The sequence below is a fragment of the Neovison vison genome, chromosome 12, assembly GCF_020171115.1.
Source record: "Neovison vison isolate M4711 chromosome 12, ASM_NN_V1, whole genome shotgun sequence".
Lineage (NCBI taxonomy): Eukaryota > Metazoa > Chordata > Mammalia > Carnivora > Mustelidae > Neogale > Neogale vison.
This window is the reverse complement of record NC_058102.1, coordinates 3,127,559-3,149,302: the sequence shown is the minus strand read 5'-3', so window position 1 is coordinate 3,149,302 and position 21,744 is coordinate 3,127,559. Positions and strand designations below refer to the sequence as shown.

General features: G+C 63.5%; 1 protein-coding gene across 1 annotated transcript in view; it reads right to left on the bottom strand.

Moving 5' to 3' along the window:
• The window catches only part of CELSR1 (cadherin EGF LAG seven-pass G-type receptor 1), a 130,185-nt gene extending 110,450 nt beyond the window's left edge, over positions 1-19,735 (bottom strand). The window contains exon 1 of the mRNA XM_044228065.1: positions 15,986-19,735. Within this exon, the coding sequence (XP_044084000.1) occupies positions 15,986-19,607 (3,622 nt within the window). The 5' untranslated portion in view covers positions 19,608-19,735. The remainder of the gene's footprint in view (positions 1-15,985) is intronic.
• Positions 19,736-21,744: the final 2,009 nt, after the last annotated feature.

The window sequence follows — 21,744 nt, the reverse complement described above, 5'->3', positions numbered from 1 at the left end:
CGCCCCCTCCGGTGTCCCCCTCCCAGCATCAGGAGCCAAGTGCCCCTGCCCCCTGCAGGTCAGAGCTGCAGCGAGGAGCTCGGCTGTGCAGCCACATGAGCCGTGACCCAGGCATTACCACCTGAGTCATCCCCGCAAGCCACCAGCAAGTGCAAGTCCCTGCGGGAAAAGCCCAGAGGCCCCCACCCCGGGATGCCTGTCTGCGCCCGCAACTCCCGAGCCTGGCAGGTAAGCACCCTGGTCAGCTCTGGCCTCCTGGCATCCGATCCAGCCCCACACCCGGAGCCCGTGTCACCTTCAGAACGTGGGGTTCCTGCACACGTCCGGCCCTGGGAGGCGGGGGGCCCACACGGGCACCTCCACACTCAGTTCTCGGCTCTGCATCTCCGCCGATGCCCACACTTTCCTGTGAGCCCCTGCGGGAGCCCGCCCCTGCCCCCCCTGGGGGCACCGAGCTAGAGTGGATTCATTCCTAACTCAGATTGGGGAGAGTTCGGCTGACCTAGTCCAAGCCCTGGGGGGCATGGACAGCTCTAAGAGGGTGACAGCACCCATGCCCCGGACACAGAGGCCATGACCGAGGGGGGAGAGGCGGGAGCAGCCCCCCTTCTGCTCCTCCGGCCCCAATTCCCTCCCACTCCTTTCGCCCTTGGGCGGTTCTGCTCCCACCGCGGACACTGCCTGGGCCATCTGGGTCGTAAAGCCAGTCTCTGAGAAGCAGGAGAGCACAGGGAATGCCCTGGAGAGCCCGATTCTCCCGGGTACAGCACTAAACCCTCCTCTGTGTGCCCGCTCACCCCGCCTGGCCTCGCTTACCCTGCCTGGCCTCGCCCATCTGTGCCCAGACTCCCGAGCAAGCCAGCGGGCGTCCGGGCCAAGCTCTAGGACGCAGATGGCTGCCAGAGGGTCATGGGAAGGACACCTGGCTTCGGGCAGGCTGCCGGAGCAGGGTGAGGCTTTGACACGGGGTGACGGGGACAGTGGGCGCACAGCGGGGATGCCCACCAGATGACCAGGAGGCCACAGGGGCCACCGGGCCCAGCACCCTGAGTTCCATGCCCCCGCCACTGGGCTTCCATCCCATGAACAAGTGCCTTGAGAGAAGGGTCCTGGGTGACCTGGGGGGGCTCTCAGTGCAGAAACCCACCGGGACCCACCACCACCTCCGGGCCGAGTCCCCAAGCTGGTTCTGTCACAGCCACGGCTGAGGCTGCAGGAAATGAGATATTGGGGGGGGGGCAGAACTCTATTTTGGAAGAAGGTGTGAACGTTATCTGTCCAGTCCAGGCAGAGGGGCCGGCACTGAAGAAGATGGCGGGGAGGAGCCACATGCGGAGCCATGGACAGACTGGTGGTTCGGGAAGGGGCCCGGTCAGCGCCGGGGGGACCCTGGACTGAAGGCCCGAGGCTCCGACGGTGTCCAGAGCACCACGTGAAAGGGACCGTCCAGCGAGGTGACAGCAAGGAAAGCCATGCAGCCTGCTTTGCCCAGGCCCTTCCCCGTCTGAGCACTACGGTCCCACGCCTGAAGCCCCTCGGGGCGCCAGCGACCGGGCCTGCCAGTCACTGCAGGGCCGGCAGACCAGCTGCCTGTGGCGGACGGCAGCAAAGGCCCTAAGCCTGTGTTTCCAGCTCTTGAGGCAGAAGCTCCCGGCTCTGACCCGGTGCAGATGGGCAGACCTACCCAGCCCTCGACTACAGCGGCCCCTGCAGGTCCCCTCCCCCCGTCCCGGCACGCACCACCCCACGACCCTGAGATGAGGATGGACAGAACCCCCTCCCCGCCAGACAGGCGGCCTCCATGCTGCCGAGAGCCGCCACCGATCCGTCGGCACGGAGAAGTCTCGCTGGCCCTATCTCTTCAAATAACAACACAGTAACCCCAAAACCGCCCAGCTGGGGCGTGAGGAAAATGTTCTGGAACTGAACAGCAGGGGTGCAGGTTGTGTGAATGTCCCAAACGCCCCGGCTTGTCCACTTGGAGATGGCTGAGCAGGTGCGTTTCGTGGGCGTGGGGACCTGTCGCACCTGAGCCCGCCCCCGGGAATCCGAAAAGCAGGCGGCGGGCTGGGCGGCCACACGTTCCCAGACGCGGACACCGAGGAGTGTGCGGAACCGGCCCACGGGACACGACCACAAGACACCGCAGGACCGTGGCCCCAGTCTGAGCTCGGCAAATCAAACAGGACAGGACACCGGCAAAGCCCCTTTTGGCCGCGTCAGCACCCCCGGGGCTTCCCGGACCCCCTCAGCCCCCACTGCGCCTTTGGCTCCCAGTCCCCTCGCTCGGGCTCTCACTGGTTTGCACGGCCGCAGGGTGTGAGAACGACCTTACGAGCACAAGCAGCACCCCAAGGGCCGGGACGCAAAGCCGAGGGACCCCCCCCACCACACGCCCCTCCCTACTTCCCAAATCCACATGCCGCTGACCCCCGTGCTCCCGCTCAAACCCGTGTCGTGGACCATCTTTCTGGTTCTTCTAAGAAGCGGTTATTAGGGAACGACTCGGAGGCTGGGGTCGTCCGCTTCCAAGAGCTCAGAAGCAGAAACGCTCTGGAAGAATCCAGAACGTCCCAGCCAAGGCCAGCCCTCACCCAACAGGCCATTGCACGGAGGGAGAAACGCCCCATGGGCTCCCCCACCTCAGGTCCCGGGCTGCGGGAAAGGAGCTGGGCCTGCTTTCACACTGTTCCAACTTCACTTTCGGTTCTAAAAACGCCAGGCCAACGGGCAGCACCACCGGGAGGAGGGAAAACAGAATCCCCACCACAAACACAATGGATTTCCCAGGCCCAGCCGGGGACTCTCGGACAGCCGTGCTGACCCTGACGCCCTCGGCTTCCTGCCTCCGGGGCCGCCCCAGCCTGGTTCTCGCCGCGGACTCAGCCAGCACCTGCCACCTTCTACCTGGCGATCAGCGGCGCCGGCCGGGTGCCAAGCCCAGCCCCAGCCCCCGGCCCAACCCCTGCCCGCTCTCTCGGGCACATCTGCGGTCCCGTGAGGCATCCCGGCCAAGGCGCTCGAACTCATCGCTCAGCTTCCTGCGCTGCACACACACATGCGCACACCCCTGACCCCCGACGGCCACGTGCCGGATGCACGGGAAACCGCTCAGAACAATAAACGTTCATATTTTTCCATTCTTTCCTCTTTGAAGGTTTGTGGAACATTGAATTCCACATCAGAGAATTTTCCACACTCAGGACGGACAGCTGCATTGGACAGGCGCCGCCCACAGCTGTGTCACGTGGCACCGAGGCAGAGGACGAAGGCCGGGCGTAGTCTCGGACCGCGCCCACCCGCCCCACCCCCCTGGGCCCCTGTTCACTGGTCCACACACGTCACGCCTGCTCCTTCCCACATGATGCCCGGGAGCACGTGCCCTCCTCCCCCAAGTGACGCGGGGATCGGGAGCCTTAACCCCTGCGCTGTTCGGTCTCACGGGAGGAGCCCGAGGGGAGAGGAGGACAAAGGGGCAGGATCTCAATGGGTCCCGTGGCATCACAATCAGGGAGACCACTCCGGCGGCCAACTCGGGGGTCCCACCAGCAAAGGAGAGCTCCGTCATCCCACGGAACACGACACCAGAGCTGCGTGCCTGAACATGAGGGCAGGTGCTGGAAGGGGCTGAACCGTGTCCCCCAAAAACAGACGCTGAAGTCCTAACCCCAGTTCCTGTGAGTGTGACCCGATTTGGAAACAGGGCCTTTGCAGATGTAATAAAAATATAAATTAAGGGGGTGCCCAGGGGGCTCGGTCAGTTAAGCCTCTGACTCTTGATCTCAGTTTAGGCCCCGCACTGGGCTCCACACTGGGCTCCGCGCGGGGCATGGAGCCTACTTAAAAAAAAGAGAGGGAAATTGAGATGGGGTCTGAGAGGAGTACGGTGGGTCCTCAACTCAGTAGGACTGGTGTCCTTACCACGAGAGAAGGCACACGGGTGACACGCAGGAAGAAGGCCACGGGACAACGGAAGCACAGCCGGGGTGAGCCGGGGCAAGCCAAGGATCCTGGGGCCACCGGGAACTGGAAGAGGCAGGAAGAAGCCTCCCAGCCCCTTTGCTCCAAAGGCTGCCCAGCCGACACCTTGATTCCAGATTTCCCGCCTCCCGAGCCGTAAGCGAATACATTTCTGTTGTCTTGAGTTGCTGGTCTGTGGAGCCGTGTCACAGCCCCAGGAGCCGACACAGGAAGCCCGTCGCCTTGAGGGACCCGGCCCGGCCCCTCGCCGAACCTCCCCTGCACCCGCTCACGGCTACTCTGGCTTCCCAGGAAGCCCGCGCGAAACCCAGGAGGTGGCCCACGAGGATCTGAAGGGAAGCAGGACCTTCCAGGGGGCACAGAGAGGGGCCAGTACTACACGTTTCACGTGCTGCAGGGCTACAAATCCAGAATTCGGATCCTCTCTGCGCACAAGCCCCGGACAGACGCAAGATGGAGACGATGTGCCCAGCAGGGACCTCACACAGCAGAGCCAAAAGCAATCCCAAGATGCTGCCCTCACCCCTCCCTCTGACCTGGAGGACAGAGCTTTGGCTGACCCTGGACCCCACCACCTTGCAGCCCAGTCCCGAGGCCTGGGAGTAGCTCGGCTGCACCACGAGCTCGGTCCGTCCTGAGAAGCCTCCCCTCCCGCCCCAGAACCTGCAGCTTCCAAGCCCCTAACCGGGGCTGTTCACCGACACTCAGCTCCCTGCCCCCACCCTTCACTGGGACCCACCCAGGACCCTGCGGGCTCCTGACCTCCCTGAGAAGTCTCCCGACCGTCCCCATCCTCAGGGTCTCCCCAACCCCGCTCACGCAGAAGTCAGCGACCCCGCACCCTGTAAGACCCGGGCCCTCGGGCGAGGTCTGCCACCTGTCCTGACCCAGGTGCCTCCGCTGGTGACCCCACACCTGGCACCCTCTCAGGGAGTGGCTCTGGCGACTCCTGAAGACAGGGCCAAGCCGCAGAAGACGGTGGAACTCCCGGGAGCTGTAAGTCCCAGACAGAGGGAACGCACGCTTGGGACCCTGGTGAGTGTCCCCCTCACGCCTCAGGGCGTCACCCTTGGAGCTGACCCTGCGTCGGGTGCTCCCATGGAATATTCCAGTCTTCCGAGGTTGCGCTAGTGCATATGGTGACAGAAGTCACTCGCCCATGGCAGTCTGGTGGCCGTGGTGGCCCGAGAGAGCCGACATGAAGAGGCCTGGGGCACGGACACAGGCCACCAGGCGGGCAAACCCCCAGGAAGGCGCTCCATGAAAGCAGCCAGACACGAGAGCCCGCACGGGGTACAGAAGCTGCCGCCCAGCCATCCACGGAGGCCGGGCACGCCTGCTGCTTCTCCCCGGGGCTGGGGCAGGGGCACAAGGAGCGACCGGGATGGGCCTGGGGTCTCTTCTGGGGGTGACAGAAGGGCTTTAGCAGGTAGAGGCGGGGTAGCAGATCACTGTAATGCACCAAATGCCTACAGAAATATATACTTTAATGGGGCAAATCGCACCCTTGATAAAAATCAAAGAGAGGGGCGCCTGGGGGGCTCAGTGGGTTTAAGCATCTGCCTTGGGCTCAGGTCATGACCCCGGGGTCCTGGGATGGAGCCCCGCGCAGGGCTCCCTGCCCAGGAGGAAGCCTGCTTCTCCCTCTGCCCCTCCCCATGCTTGTGTTCCCTCTCTCGCTGTCTCTCTCTAGCAAATAATTAAATAAAATCTTAAAAAAATGAAACAGGGAAAGACCAAACCCAGTTGCCCAGTTGCTTAAACATGTTCAAATGCCAACAAATGCCCAGACTTGTGCTCAGACAAGTGGTACTGAACCCAAGACCCATCCCGGGGAGGAGGCGTGGCCTGCGGCAAGGCCAGAAGCCCCCACAAGCAAGGATGACGGCCTTTGGGCCCACACCCTCGCACCCCTCTTCTGCCCAGGCAGTGGGGTCCGGCCCGGGTCCCCAGGCCCCAGCCTCCCCCTCACTGGGCTGCAGGGCACTAGGGTCCCCTCGGCACCCGACGCCCCGAGGGCCTTCCTCTCTCCCAGGGCTTTTAAAGGTTTGGCTTATCCTGCAGCTCCTAACACACGGTCAAGCACCAGAGAGATGTCACACATGTTCAGACACAGAAATCGTCCTAAAGCCCCCGCCCCTTTGGCTGTGGACAGGGTCAGGACTCTGGTGGAGAATGAGGGCCCAGGACAGGACCAAAGGGGCCGGGTGGGGCTGTTCAGCTCCCGGGGGAAACAAAACACCTAAAACCACAGGCAGGGGCACCTGCTCCCACACGTCCAGCCCCTGAGTGGTCAGAACATTGGGTTTTATCAGCTTTTTTGGGTGGTAAAATACAAAATTTAACGCTTTACAATGTTTCAGCACAGAGTTTAGCCCATTAAGTACGTCCACGCAGCTGTGCCACGTCAGCCCATGGGTCTTCGGGACTCCTCACCTTGCAGAACTGAAACCCGGTCCCCGGTGGGCGCCCGGCCCCCGCCGCTCCCCCACCCTGGCGACCACCACCCTGCTTCGGGCGTCCAGGAACGCCGCTACCCCAGGGTCTTCCCCGTTGCCTCCAGCAGGGGTCCTCCGGTGTCTGGCTCATGTCGCGGAGCACTGGGGCCTCACTCCTCCTCCGCGCCGTAGCACGGGTCCCCCCTCCTCCCCTTCAAAGCTGACCGAGAACCCACTGCTTCCGCTCACCCATCCGTCTGCCCGTGGACCCCGGCAGCCTCCACCTTCTGAGGATCGTGAGCCGGCCGCCGCGAGCCTACGGATGCCGGAACCCGGTCGAGGTCCTGCTTTTACTTCTGCATCGATGTGCGCAAGCGGGATTCCTGGACCCCACCAGGATTCCAGGTTAACCCTACGAGGAGCCGCCACACGGTTCTCCACAGCGGCTGCACCAATTTTCACTCAAAAAAGCACTAGGGCCCCCTTTCTCCCCGACGTAGCCCTGCCTTACTTTCTGCTCTGTGTTTGTTTCTAGAACAGCCGGCCTGCAGGTGGGGCGCGGCAGCTCGCTACGGTTCTGGTTTGCGCGACCCGGACGATGAGTGACGCGAAGCCCCTCTAGAGCGTCCGTCGCGGAGCGCACGTCCCGTTTCGGGTCGTCTGTCTCTCCCGTCTGTGGTTGAGCTGCGGAAGTTCTCTACGTATTCGGAACATCAATCCCTTACGAGAAACGTGATTCGCGAACACTTCATGACAGCTTTTCAACGAGGTCATTTCTCGGCACCTGCGATGTTCACAGCGACAAACAGGCTTCCCGAGACACAGCCAGACCCTCAGGCTGGGTTTCTGCTCTTCCGGTCCCTCACCCGCAGCGCGATTCCAGGGCTGGAGTCAGGACGGGGGTCCTGGACCATGACTGTCCCACCGCCTCATTCGAGGGGAGACCGTGAGGCCCAGAGGGGGTTGACTTGACCAGCGTTGGCCATCAGCGCTCAGGGGGCCATCGGGCTTCACTGCCAGGGAAACCCCACGCTCTGTCCCACCCGGGATGCGTCAGAGCGCAGCGAGGGACGGCTGCGGAGACCACGGCTGAGGTGGCCGTCTCCAAAGCGGTGCTGCCCAGCAGTGGAACAATCTCACTCTGTGACCACAGTCGCTCACCCGTCAACTCCCTGATGAAAGCTTGTTGCCCCAGGAGAGCGTTCTTATCTCCCAATGCTAACACGGCACATGACTTTGTTTGAACAAGCCGCTCCAAGTTTACCCTAACCAAGTGTCACTTCGATGAGACAGTTTTTAAATCCAAAAAAACAAAACAAAACAGACAAAAAAAAACAAAACACAAACCCAGAACTGGAAGTGAAAACAGACTATTGAAAAAGAAGGAAAAATCTTGACTGATGGAGAGAGGGAAAGAGGGAAGGAGGGAGAGAAGGAAGGGAGGGAGGGAGGAGAGAAAGAAGGAAGGGAGGAAAGGAAGAAAAGAAGGGAAGGAAGGAAGGAAGGTTGGTCGGTCCCTGGCCAGGAGAATCTGCTCTGGAAGCCGGAGGGCCCCCAAGGGCACGTCAGTTCCACGTGAGCTCCACAATGCTGTCCACCTCCCTGCTGCCTCTGACCCTGACCACAGCACTGGTTCAGGTCCCTTCCCGCACCTGATGCACGCAGGTCCTGCACTCCAGTTTCCCGTGACACAGCTCTGCCCATAGGAGGCCCATAAAGACTCAGGGACAGCCGCCAGGACCCCCGCTCCCTCACTGTGCGGCAGCTGCACCCCTGCTCACCGTAGTGCTCCCATGGAATCAGGCGTGACACACACGTGACCCACAGCCCTCCTGTTCTGGGTCCCCAGGGCTGCTGTCACAACAGCTCCTCGTGGCAGGGCTTAGCCTCTGGCCGACAGTGGGGCCACTCGTGGTTCCAGACTTGGACCTACCGCCAGGAGCTCTGCAGCCTCAGTACCTTTGCCTGTGAAATGGGCACCCTCAGGTTTGCAGCCAGGGCACAAGGCAGAGCCTGGGGAGGGGGCACGCAAACCCAGGCAGTGGGGCGACAGGCTCTCAGACGACCACCTCTTGGGGTATCATCCCGGCTCTGATGCCAGTCTCCTTCCAGGTGTGCAGAGATCAGAAACTGACCCCCTGACCTCAAAGCCCCAGGGGAGAGACGGAGGCGGGCAGATGGGAAGATCAGAGGGGTGGAGGTGCCGCCCTGCCCTGCCTTGGCGGGGGGGGGGGGGGGGGGGACTGGGGCTCGGCCGTGTCCCCTCTAACACTTCCACATGACAAAGCAGGCTGTGTGTCCTTCCCCATCCGCTTCCCACCTGGAAGGTGGAGGGACTATCCCGTCCCACAAGATCAATGCAGAAAGGACACCAGCCTGGGGCTCGCTCACTGCTTACCTTCGCGGAGGGCGCGCCACGGACACAGCTGTGCAAAAGTAGCCACGGAGTCTGTCCCAACAGCCACTGTGAGGGACCGGCCACACTCCGCACGCTTGATGCCTCAGTACCCAGTGGCTGACCCTGGAAGCTAAAGGCTAACACAACCCCTTTCACGGGAGGCCCACGGTCCACGGGACACCCACAAGCTTGGCACCGTGTCACCAGCCCCGAGGGATCACCAGACCGGCCGACAGGACCCCACCGCGGCTGCAGATGTCGACACGGTGTGTCGGGTTGGGGTGGCTGGAAGGAAAGCTTATGCGACACAGTCTGCCTCCAAAGTGGTCAAACTGTGTGTGTACGTGTGTGTATTTGTGTGCGTGTGTGCATACGTGTGTGTATTGTGTGCGTGCGTGCGTACATGTATGTATTTGTGTTTCTGTGTATTTGTTCATGTATGGTCCCCGGCCCATGCGTGTGCATACGTGTTTTTGCATGTGTGTCTCTGTGTGCACATGTGTGTATTTGTGTGTACCTGTGTCTGTGCATACGTGTGCGTTTATGCATGCATGTGCCTGTGCCGGTGCATTTGCACGTGTATATGTCTGTGTGCGCGTGTGTGCTTGTGTCCATGTGTGCACACACGTGAGCATGCTTGTGTGTGCGTGTGCTGAAGTCTGTGCACATGTGTGTGTCCATGCGTGTGTGAGCACAGGTGCACATGTGTGCATGTTTAAGAAAGAATCGTGGCCCATCTCCAGGATGTCAGGAGGCGCTCACTGGAGTGACAGAACGATAAAGGGCTGGTGACGGGCTTTCCCCAGCTCTGGAATGTTCACACCCAAAAAGGGGAACGGATTTCCAAGGCATCCGCAAGTCCTTACCTGAAGCAAAGTCGTGAGAATCAGCCATAGCTGTAGAACGTTCCCCCGGAGCCAAGCCCCCAACAAGGCACAGAGGGACCCAAAGTGGTGGGAGGGATCACTTTGCATCCTGTCTTCTGCGTCAGCCTCCCCCCAGTGCCCAGAGTGGGGGGCAGACGAGCCGCCGCAGTCTCTGCAGGGGGACCCTCTCCCAGGCCCCTGGGGCTCGGTCCGTAAGACCCACAGCCACTGTGGACCACCTACTCACAGGGGAAAAGCAGAGGGGGCCCCTGTCATCCCCCACAAACTCCAGGCCAGGTCCCCGACCCTGACAACCTGGGACCCCAATCCTGCCACACATCCGCAGGTCGCCCCCGTGACCCTCCCAAAACCAACCCACAGAAAGCGGGGGGACATTTACTCCACCCCTCGGGATCCAGGAGCCCTCCGGCTTTCGTACGAACCTGCGCGTTCAGGTTACAGGACAAGAAGAAACACCAGAAAACTATGACCCCCTAGGCTGTGAGCGGAGAAGAGTCATGCCAGTTCGGGAAGATTTTCCACATGCTCTGCCCCACACGATAAAATCTGGCTCTGTTTGCATCCGAGTGCCGGCAGGGAGGAGGCTCGTGGCCCCGAGCCACACAACACACTTCTTGGGGCCTCGGCGGCTGCCAGGCCCAGGCAGCCCCCATCCTACCACCCCGGGGCCCACGCAGGTTTCTGCTCTCGGGCGTCGCCGGGAGCAGGTGTGTGTGTCCGCCCGGCCCCGAGAGGGCTGTCCAAAGGGGGTACCCGGCCCTGGACGGAGCTTGGGTGTCGCCGGCAAACTGCCAATGCCGGTCGACATCATACAGGGTCTGTGTACCCCCCGCCCTCCTCCCAAGGGGCTCACTGCCTGTCGCTCTGCACACGTGTAAACAGTCTCCCTGTCGCTCTAGCTGGTAGCTGGGACCACCAGGAGGCTTCCTGTCGCCAGGTGGCCAGTGCTGGGATGGGCTGCCCTGGCCCTCAGCAGTCCAGGAGCCCCGTGGCCGTGGCCCCCTACTCCCCCATCACAGGTCCTATGAGTCAAAGAGGAGTAGAACCGACCCTCCCGGGCAGCCCTGTCTACACTCGACGTGGCCCCGACAGATACTGCGCTGCCATCGCGGTGCCCCCCTCACTCCCGGTGCCCCCGGAATCACACCGGGTGAACGTCCGCGCAGGCAGAGGGACGGGGCGGCCAGCGTGGTGGTGGTGGCGCCGACTGGCCTAGTCCTCCCGCCCTCAACCCAGCCAGGTCACTGCTTGCTCCACGTCCCCACAGCCACACCCCTGCCCTCAGCCTGGCTCCCTCACCCCTGCAAGCCTGTCCCCTGCTCCTTGGAGGGACTGCCCAGCCCCCCGCTACTCTGGCTCCCGTGACGCCACCAAGGACCTCCTTTTGGTTAATTCAAGCCACATTTCTGCCCCACGGGTGACCCACGGTGGGACCCTCAGCCCCCAGAGCCCCGACCCCCCAGCTTTTCCCTTGTGTGTGGTTGCTCCTGCCCCAGCTGCGAGGCTGATCCACCCCTGCCCACAGGCCACTCCGGCCACGGCTCCTCAAGGCTACACCACGGTCCCGTTCCTGTCACACACATCCCCTGCCCTAATGCCCTCACACCCCTGCAGACTGGTCACTGCCCACCCCGTCACAACAGCCCTCTCTGTCACTGCTGAGGCCATGCTGACCGCCTCCGGCCAGGACTCCAGCTGGCCTCTGCCCAGACCTGCGTGTCTAGCCATCGCAGTGACAAAGATCAAAGGTTCCCCAGCCGCACGTGGTCTCCTGGTCTTGCCTCCAAGGCCAGACCCCCCTGCAAGGACACCGGCTCAGGGAGCCTTCCTCCCTGACCTCATCCTCGTGCTCCTAGAGCCCATTTTCTCTGGAAAGCAGAGCCTGAGAGACCATGGCTTGGGAGCCATGGGTTCAAACCCCAGCGCTGCCCTTGCAAGCAGCTGCTGTCAAGCTTCAGGGGCCCTGGCGTGCTCCTGGCAGGACCACGCCCTGCGCAGACAGGCAGTGCCCGGGGAGGCCCCGATGCAGAGCACACAGGCCGCTCAAGCCCATCCCCGCCCCACATCTCACCGTCTAACCGCGCAGGCCCCGCCTTGTCCCCCCACGCTCCTCGGCCACCCCCACGCCTCCCAGCTCATCGCCTAGAGCCACCTCCCCATGTGCAGCTCAGACACACCTGGTTCTTCCCCAAATCTCCCGGATCGGCCCCAAACCCTCCGGAGTCGGCCCTCCGCATGGAGGGGGGGGTTCCCGCCACACACGCTCCCCTGCTGGGAAGGTGCTTCGTGTGCAAGACTACGGGTCCCCGCGCCGCCTCCCCCACCCCGCATCTCCCTCCCCACGATCTCAGTTCTATGTTCCTCTGTGTTCTTCCAATCCTCCGTCCCCCACCGGCGTCCGGGAGAGCAGGGCCGCACCTGGCACACAGTAGGTGCTCAGTGAAAGGATAAACACGCTCTTGGCTCGGAGCCGGTGTTTCTGAACATAAGCTAGCAAGTGACTGTCCCCAGAGCTTCGGAAGGCCCTGCGATGGCCACCTGCTGTGAGAAGCACCGATCCCGGGGCACTGGGTGTCCCCGAAGAATCCAGCTCCGCAGCCACAACGGCTTCAGCTCCCCACGAGATCCCGGAAGAGCCTGACACCAGGCACCCTTGCGCTGCCGGGACAGGGGCCCGCCCTCCACTCTGGCTCTGCACCGCCCATGGACAAGTCCCCTCGCCACGCTGTATTTAAGGAGGCAGATGCGCTCGAAAGCTCCACCAGGTCGAGGCCACCCTAGGTCACGTACTCCCCACACAGGCAAACCGCAGCCGATCTCTGAGGCAGGCTCCAGGCCCAGCACAGAGCCCGACGCGGGGCTCCGTCTGAAGACCCCGAGAGCAAGACCTGAGCCAAGATCAAGGGTCTGGCACTCAGCCGATGGCGCCCCCCAGGCACCCCGAGGTTGCCCGATCTCACTTCACCGCGTTGCCTCATCTTCTGGCGTGTCCCAGCGACACGGGTCATTCTAACCCCACACACGCCAACATTCCCGCATCCACGGGCCAGCAACACCCACAGACGCAGGACCGTTTCCCACCAAGTGCCACGCTCTGCTGCGCACAGTGTCCGGCCCCAGCCCCACGGGCACACGCACGTTGCGGCTGGATTGAAAATGCCGATGGGATGAAGGCCTGACATCCAGAAAGAGTTGAGGGAAGCCTGCCGTGCGTGAAGGTCCCACAGGGCTGGCGGCCACACTGCTTTGAAAAATGCGAACACGGCTTTCATACAACAGCCATAAAAAGGTCCCAACCACAGAATTTTAAACCTCATTCAAAAACCATCACTAGAGAATGAGCATTTTGTGGGGCTGGCTGTCCTCCAAACACTGGCCGTTATTCGAACGTGCCTATTTTTTAATTCAAAAACATTTTCAGGGACGCCTGGGTGGCGCAGTTGGTTGGACGACTGCCTCCGGCTCAGGGCATGATCCTGGAGTCCTGGGATCGAGTCCCACATCAGGCTCCCAGCTCCATGGGGAGTCTGCTTCGCTCTCTGACCTTCTCCTCGCTCATTCTCTCTCTCACTGTCTCTCTCTCTCAAATAAATAAAATAAAATCTTTAAAAAAAAAAACAAAAAAAAAACATTTTCAAACAGTGTTCTGACCTCGGGCGTCTGTGTGAAACCATCAGTATCATCTACTAAAACATTCCCGCTAAACGACACCCCTGGTCTGGCAAAAGGAAAGGCCCTCCTGGTCCCTGGGTCCCCCCAAGCTGCTCTCTCCTGGAGCCATTTCCTCCTGTCCCCCAACCCCCCCACAACCCTCCCCCTACAGGCCCTACCCCCTGCACAGCCCTCCCCACTGCACACTCTCCCCTCCTGCGGGGCTCTCCCCTCTGCACAGTCCTCCCCCCTGCACACCCCTCCCCCCTGCCTGGCCATTTCAGGCCCTCCCCCTTGTGCACCTTCCCAGCAGCCTCCTCTGCTGGGGACCTGCTGGCCTGGCGCCCACAGAACTGCTCCATCCAGCACCTCGAGGGGGAGGGCGGTAATAAGGCATCAGAGGCTTTAGGGCACGGCTGTAAATCCCAAAAAGCCAATAACACTTCAATGAAAACAGGGTGTGAGTCCCCCACAACAGCTTTCTCCATTGTTCCTTTACAAAACCTAAGAATCCACCCCGGTTCAGGGCTCTGTTTTGTTTCTACCCCACGCTCTGCCGTCTGGAATCACAGATTTTAAGAGTTTCCAGCCATTGGCTTTGCCCAGGCACTCAGCAGCAGTCAAGGGGTGAGGGTCACAGCACACCCCAGTGTCCCCCCCCTCAAGCCTCAGCAGAGACTCGGCACTGAGCGAGGATTTGGTGCTGGAATGGTCAGCCCAGCAACGCATTCCTCCAGAATTTTCTCGCAGGCAAGGATCCTAACACCGCGCACCTCCCAGTTCCCGGAAGGGTGCGTGTCCGTGTTAAGTGCAAGGGTTTATAAAGCCACCCGCTGTCGGATCAGAACCCAGCGAAAGGGAACCACCTATTCCTGGGGGAACCCCCCAGAAGGCCCAGTGCCCGAGGGGCAGAAGCATTATGTCGGCCCTGGGTCACCGAGACCACTGAGACAGTCCCCCACATGGCATGGATCCCAGCCCACCTTCAACTGTGGTCCCAACCGGCGGCCCTCCAGGTAGGCAAGCCAGCTCTCAGTAACTCCCCTCTGGAAAGATGAAATCCATCCTAAGCCTTGTTATCCGGCTGCCACGGGGGGCCCACATTCCTGACGCCTCAGACGCACACAACATCCTTGCTTCCACACGCACTGTTCCACTAAGGCCCCCTGTGTCCCCTTGCAAAACCCCAGGGTGTTGCAGATCGTTTCCGCACCGGCTGTTTCCCACTGCGTCGTACCCAGCACGCAGAGCAGTAGAAGGATCAAAAAGCAGGCAAACCCAAGTGGGGATTTGGGAAGGAAACAATTTTTGGTATCAGGTCATTGCTCGGAATACCCATAAGCCCGGTAACAACTTCCCCCTAAGGGCCTCTTCCGTATCCCCTGCGCATGTACACGACCCCACAAAACCTACAATAAGCACCTGCGGAGAGACTGTGCCGCCGAAAGCCTTGGCGAATGGTCGCACCACTGCAGAACTGGACCCGGAGCTCCGGATCTCAGAAGCAAACAACTGGAACCGGGACCTGTTGCCACCCAACCCTTGGCATATAACGCCTGATAACCAAAGGTGAAAACAAAACAGATCAAAGAATTTCCTTTTTAATTCTCACAGGGCTCCCGCGGTGACACTGTGTTGAAATCATTTATTGTTCAAGTAAGTCAGCCGAAACGTTGACTCAAACAACCCACGGTCCAAGCCTTTCTTGGTAATAGTTTGGTCTCGTCATTAAGGGCACCTGTCTGCACCAGCCGACCCTGCCCACAGGCGGGCCCCCTTAAGGAGCCGCTGTGTCTCCCAATTCCCACACCCTCCATCTGTCCCCTCCACCCGGCCCTGGGGGCCCCGCTTGGCACTCGGGGGTCGGCGGCATGGGGCGCGCTCTTTGCTGCCGGGCATTAGGCTGCCGGAGCCGAGACCACCTTGCCCGTCGGCGCACCTCCAGCCCCGAGCGGGCCCGCTGGGTTCCCACACCGGGGAACCCACACTGGGCTCCTCCACCACCACTCTGGGCAGGCCTCTCAGTAAGACCCAAATTACAAGCCCGTGTCCAGGAGCAGAAGCCAAGATCAAACGAGGCTATGCTTTTCAAAGCGCTCCCAGACAGACGAGCACACATAAGCGGGATTGTTATTATCTGCAGGAGACAGAAAAGAGACATCACGGGAACCAACTGCCGCCCGATTACAGGGTGACTCAGGGAACCGTCCAGCAATTTCCATGCAGCACACCAGGCAGGCGGTGACCTTTGATCTTTCCAGACAGGCGGAGGGCTGACCACAGAACAGTACCAAGCAAACCAGACAACTCAGATAGCCCTGCAGACCAACTTTTCATAGCACAATCGGGAGACACAGCCCATGGAGGAAAGCACCAAAAAAAAAAAAAAAAGCCCCGCTCCTGAACGTGAGGCAGCCCGAGCCTGCTCCCAGCAAAAGTGCTGAGGGAAGCAGTGCCGTACCCTCCCACTCCCTTGGCCTGAGCGGGGAGCACACCCCCAGCTCGTGGCACCAATCCTCCAACCGGAGCCCACAGATCCCCGAAGAGCCGCCTGGGCGCTGCCCAGATGCGCCCCGGCTGGTCGGGCAGGCCCCCGGCGGGTCCCTGCGGCTCTCCGGGCGGCCACTCACCCGAAACAGACACCTCCATGAGCGCCTCCAGCGGCCGGTTGTTGTCCAGGTCCCGGCTGAGCTGAAGCTCGCCGGTGGCCGGGTCCAGCAGCAGCAGCTGGAGCTCATTGCCCTGCAGGAAGGTGTAGTTGAGGCTGTCGGAGAGGTCGGGGTCGTGCGCCGGGATGCGGCCAATCACGCCCGTGGGGAAGCTGTTGGACTTATTGGTGACGTAGTTGTTGAAGAGGATCTGGAAGTCGGGCAGTACCGGAGGGTTGTCGTTTTGGTCCAGGAGGCGGATGCGCACGGTGGCCCGGCTCACCAGCGGGGCCGAGGTGGCCTGCACTACCAGCACGTACTCCCGCCGGACCTCGAAGTCCAGCTCGGCCAGGGCACGCAGGTCGCCGCTCAGCAGGTCCAGCTGGAAGACCTCGGGCACGTTGCCCTCCACGATCTGATACATGATCTGGGCGTTGGGGCCTTCGTCGGGGTCATTGGCACGAATCCTGGCCACCACAGACCCCACAGGGCTGTTCTCCTCCACAAACAGCTCCAGCTCGTCCCTCTCAAACACCGGGGGGTTGTCATTAATGTCCAAGACGTTCACCTGGATGTCCACTGAGGCACTGAGGGGCACAGGGCTCCCCCGGTCCACAGCCAGGGCCCGGAGGAGGTACACCGCCACATTCTCCCGGTCCAGGCGGCGCTGGGTGCGGATCACGCCGGACGTGGGCTCGATGTAGAAATCCCCGTCCCCGTCGTCCCCGCCCTGGAAGGTGTACAGCAGGCGGCCATTGGGGCCCGAGTCCCGATCGGTGGCGGAGACCTGGAGGACGCTGGTGGATGGCGGCGCGTCCTCGAAGACGGAACCCTGGTAGAAATCCCGCAGGAAGCGGGGCGCGTTGTCATTAGCATCGAGGATGAGGATCTCCAGGGAGGTGGTGTCGGACTTCTGAGGGATGCCGTTGTCCCGGGCGGTGATGGCCAGGGTGTAGGCGGCCTGGTCCTCGTAGTCCAGCTCGGTCATGGTGTAGATGGTGCCCGTGTCCGGGTCGATGCGGAACTGCGGGACGGGGTCCTCCAGCACGTAGGTGATGCGGGCGTTCTCGCCGGTGTCCTCGTCGGTGGCGCTGATGCTAGCGACGGAGGTGCCTACTGGCCGGTCCTCACGGACACTCACGGTGTAGTGGGAGCTCTGGAAGACCGGCCGGTGGGTGTTGGCGTCAGTGACGTTGATGAAGACCTGAGCGGTGTGCGAGCGGGTGCCATCGGACGCGGTCACGGCCAGCACGTACTGCCGCTCCTGCTTGTAGTCCAGCGGCAGCGCCAGGGTGATGAGGCCGCCGCCGCTCTGGCTGCTGAGGGCAAAGCGGTTGCGGGTGTTGCCGCCGGTGAGCTGGTAGGTGATGACACTGTTGGCGTCCCGGTCACGTGCCCGCAGGGTCAGCACGCTGCTCCCCACGGCGGCGTCCTCGTTCAGACGCAGCTCGTACACCGGCTGCGTGAATACCGGGTCGTTGTCATTCACGTCCAGCACCGTGATGGACACGCTGGCCGAGGAGCTCATGGGCGGCGAGCCGTGGTCCACCGCCTCCACCCCGAAGCTGTAGTGCTCCACCGCCTCACGGTCCAGCTCCGCGCACACGGTGATCCAGCCCGAGCTGTTATGGATCTGGAAAGGGAAGTCCGAGGGAGACGCGGGGTCCTGGGATGCAGGCCCGCCACCCCCGACGGAGGTGGAGGCCGTGTCCACCAGCCGATAGCGCAGGCGGGAGTTCTCCCCTGCGTCCGCGTCCACCGCCTGGATGTGCAGCACCGAGTGGCCGAGGGGCACGTTCTCTAGCACGGCCGCCTGGAAGGGGCTGCTCACGAAGATGGGGGCGTTGTCGTTCACGTCCAGCACCTGCACCAGGACCAGCCCCGAGGAATTAATGAGCGGAGGCCGGCCCCCATCCTGCGCCTTGATGCGCAGCGTATATTCCCGGATGGCCTCGAAGTCCAGCGGGTTGATGACGTCCAAGCTGCCGCTCAAGGAATGCAGGTAGAACTGCCCCTTCAGGTTGCCGCTCACGATGCTGTAGTGGATGGCCGCGTTCTGCCCCTGGTCCCGATCAGTGGCCTGCACACGCAGCACAGGTGTGTTGACGGCCACGTCCTCTGGCACCTGCACGACATAGCGCTTCTCGCTGAACTGGGGGTAGTTGTCATTCTCGTCCTCCACCACGATGTGCACAGTGGCGGTGGCGCTGAGCGGGCCTGGGTTGCGGCCCTGGTCGTTGGCCTCCACCAGCAACTGGTAGGCGGCCGCCTCCTCCCGGTCCACCGCCGCCCGGGTGCGCACCACGCCCGAGCGCGCATCGATCTCAAAGACGCCACCCGCGCCCTCCAGCAGGCGGTAGCGCATGTTGGCGTTGGAGGGCGCGTCGCCGTCGGTGGCACGGATGGTCAGCACCTCGTAGCCCACCTCGAGGTTCTCACGCACGCGCTCACGGTACTCGGACTGCTCGAAGACCGGACTGTGGTCGTTGGTGTCGCTGACTGTGACGGTGAGGTAGGTGGCGGCGGAGCGTCGCGGTGAGCCATGGTCCACGGCGCTCACCTTGAGCACATGCGTGTCCTTGGTCTCGCGGTCCAGTGCGCGTGCCGTGCTCACCGCACCCGTGGCGGTGTCGATGAGGAAGTAGCCATTGGAGCGTTCATCGAACAGGGCCTCCATCTGGTAGCTCAGGCGCCCCGCCTCACCCTCGTCCGGGTCGTGCGCGCGCAACTCGATGACAGTGGTGCCGGCCGGCTCGTTCTCGGGCACGGATACTTGGTAGCTAGGCAGCGGGAACTGAGGGGTCGTGCTGCCGCCAGCGCCCCGCCGAGCCCGCCGAGCAGCCACCGCCCCGGGCTGGGGCTGGGGCTGGGTCGGCGGCGGCGACAGAGACAGCGACAGCGCCGGGGAGGGCGTCCCCGCGGCCGCCTCCAGCGCCAGCTCCACCTGGATGGCGCCGGCACCGCGCCGCAGAGCGCACAGCAGGCGCAGGCGGGCCGAGCCCCCGGGCGACAGGCAGACGGATCGGCGTGGGCAGCGGGGGCCGGGGAGCGGCGGGCACCTACAGGCGGGGAAGGTGGTCAGGGCCGAGAGCGCCGAGTGCAGCGTGGCCCCGCCACTGCCGCCGCCGCCGCCGGGGGCCGGGAAGCAGAGCACCGCGCCGGGCCCCGGCACCGTGAGCACAGCCCGCGCCCGCAGCTCCGCGCCGGTGGCCGGTCGGCGCCGGAGCCAGGAGCCGCAACCCGGGCCGTGCGCGCGCACCCTCAGGCGGAGGCTCAGGGCCGTCGGGGCGCCGCGGGCCGCCAGGCGGACGAGCAGCGGCAGCGGGCTGCCCCCCAGGCGCACGCAGCCCCGGGGCCCCGCGCCCGGCCCGCGCCGCCGCCCCGCCAGCCGCCCGTCTCGGCTCACGTCCAGCAGTTCCCGCAGCGCCCGCGGCGTGCGCGCGGCGTCCAGCGCGTAGGTCCAGTCCGGCCCCAGGGCGAAGGCGCGGGCGCCGCCGGGCACGCGCAGCTCCCAGGCGGCCGCTCGCAGCCCCAGCGCGGGTAGGGCGGCGGCCGCGGCCAAGAGCAGCAGCGCGGGCAGCACGGGAGGCGGCGGCGGCGCCATGGCCCGGAGCCCGAGCCCGAGCCCGAGCCGGGCGCCCGAGCACAATCCATGCACCCGGCGCGGCTCCGCATCCACCCGGCGCGGCCGGGGGAGGGCTCCTGCGCGCCCCGCGCCGGGCCCTCGGGGCGGCCCGCGCCCTGCCTCCCCGGGGGCCCCGGCGGCCGCGCTCCCGGGCTCCCCCGCAGCTTCCACTTCGAGAACACTTTGCGAAAGTTTGCGAAGTTGGTTTCAAGATGGCTCCTGTGCGCGTCCCGGGAGGGCGCTGCGCATCAACCTGCCGTGGCGGCGGCTGCCGGCGGCTCCAGGTGGCTCCCGCGCGGGCTCCGCCGGGCGGCGTGGGAAGCGGGGCGGGCCCGGGGCAGGGCGGGGGCGGCGCTCCCGGAGCCGGCGGGGCCGCACCGCGCGGCTCAGACCCCGGCGGCCGGCTGCTGCTTGGGCGGTGCGCTCGGCCGGCGCCCCCTCGGCCCGCGCTCTCCCCGCCCCCGGCCCAGCTGGGCCCCGCCCCCGGCCCCGCCGCGCATTGTTCAGCCGGGGGGGGAGCCGGCCCGGAGGTGCGCGCCGGGAGGATCGCTATGGAGACGCCGGGGCGCAGCCGGGGGAGGCCGGGCCCACTCCCCCGCGGCCTCCCCACCCGACCTTCCCGGGGGGCGGGGCCTAGGGAGCCGGGCGGGGAAAGGCAGGGCAGGGGGGCCCCCCGGCGGCAGCTACCGGTGGGGCGGTGGCTCTGCGGGTCCCGGGCGGGGCGCGGCCCGAAGCACCCCCACCCCCACCGCCGCCACCACGCGGGCAGAATTGATCCGCGGGGAGCGCCGCGCGGGTCGCCGCGCAGGTTGGGCCCGGGAGGGGAGAGGGCGGGTGCCGAGGTGCCCGCGAGGGGGCCGCATGGCCCGCCCGGGGTCGGGGACCGCGGCCGCGGCTGCAGGGAGGTTACACATTCACAGCACAATGCGGGAGGCTAAAGTGCTTCACTCCGACAAAACTTGGAAATGCCATTGGCAACTAACCGGATCCGGGTCCCACCGAGTTTAAAGCGCAGCTTTTAAACGGAAAGGAAAACAGCCTGCGTTGACATTTAGGATTTGGAGTGGGGACATTGGAGGGACCAGCCCGACCGTTCGTGGACGCGCGCGGTCCGCGTCCGGGGACCTCCTGTCTCCTGAAGCGCCGCGGCCGGGAGCGGAGAGCCACCTGCGGGCGATTTAGAAGTGTGGCAGCACCCATTTTCCCGCCTCCCCGCCCCGGTCGCCTGCGGGGACGAGCCCGGGGGAGGGAGCTTTGGAACTGACCTCCGCACCTCAGCCTTCTGCGGGGAAACAGATGGAGATGGGGGCTTTAGAACTAAGTGGAACCCCCCCCCCCCGCCTCCTGCGGAGTACGGTTTAAAGGGCGGGGTTAGGACTTGACACTCATCTCCCCAGGGACTTTAGGACTATGCCACCCTAGGGCGGGAAGATGCACTGGCCCCGCAGTAGAGCGCGGCGCGCAGGGACTCCACTCCCGCTCCTCTCCAGTCCGTGGAGTCTCCGTCCCAGAAGGCTCCACCGGGTCGGTCCAGTGAGAGATGTTTCAAGCAGGTCCTTTGGATACGGGAGGTTCCGGCCTCTGCATTTCCAACCTGAGTGCAGATGGGGGTGGGGAGAGGCGGCAAAAAATCAACACAAACAATATCGCTCAAAGTTACCAGTTAACAATGTCTTTAGGCTAGAGCCAAATATGAGCATTTTCTTCCTATTAGCAAGACTTAAAGAGGTGGTTATTAGCCTTAAAGGTAGATTTGCTTTAGGATCTTTTAATCTGGGAGTTTCCACTGGCAAGCCCTTTCCCGGAAAGGAGTATGTGGAGGGAGGGGAAGGAAGGAGAAAAGTTCATCCTTCAAGTGTGACTGTCCAGGACATCCTGGGTCTGTCCTTCCTCTTGGTTGGGGAGGATCAAAGGGCAGGAGTTTGAGGGTGGGGAGGGCAAGGAGGCCCCCCAAGGCCAGAGCTCTGCAGTGGAAAGCTCCAGGCCAGGGTCGGGGAGAGTCGGGGGACTCAGGCCGGAGAGAACCCAGAGTGCCTCTCTCAACAGGACTTGAAACAGGTTGGGCTGGGTTTGCATAAACAAAAGGTTCTGTTACACTGGGCTTGCTGGTTTTTGA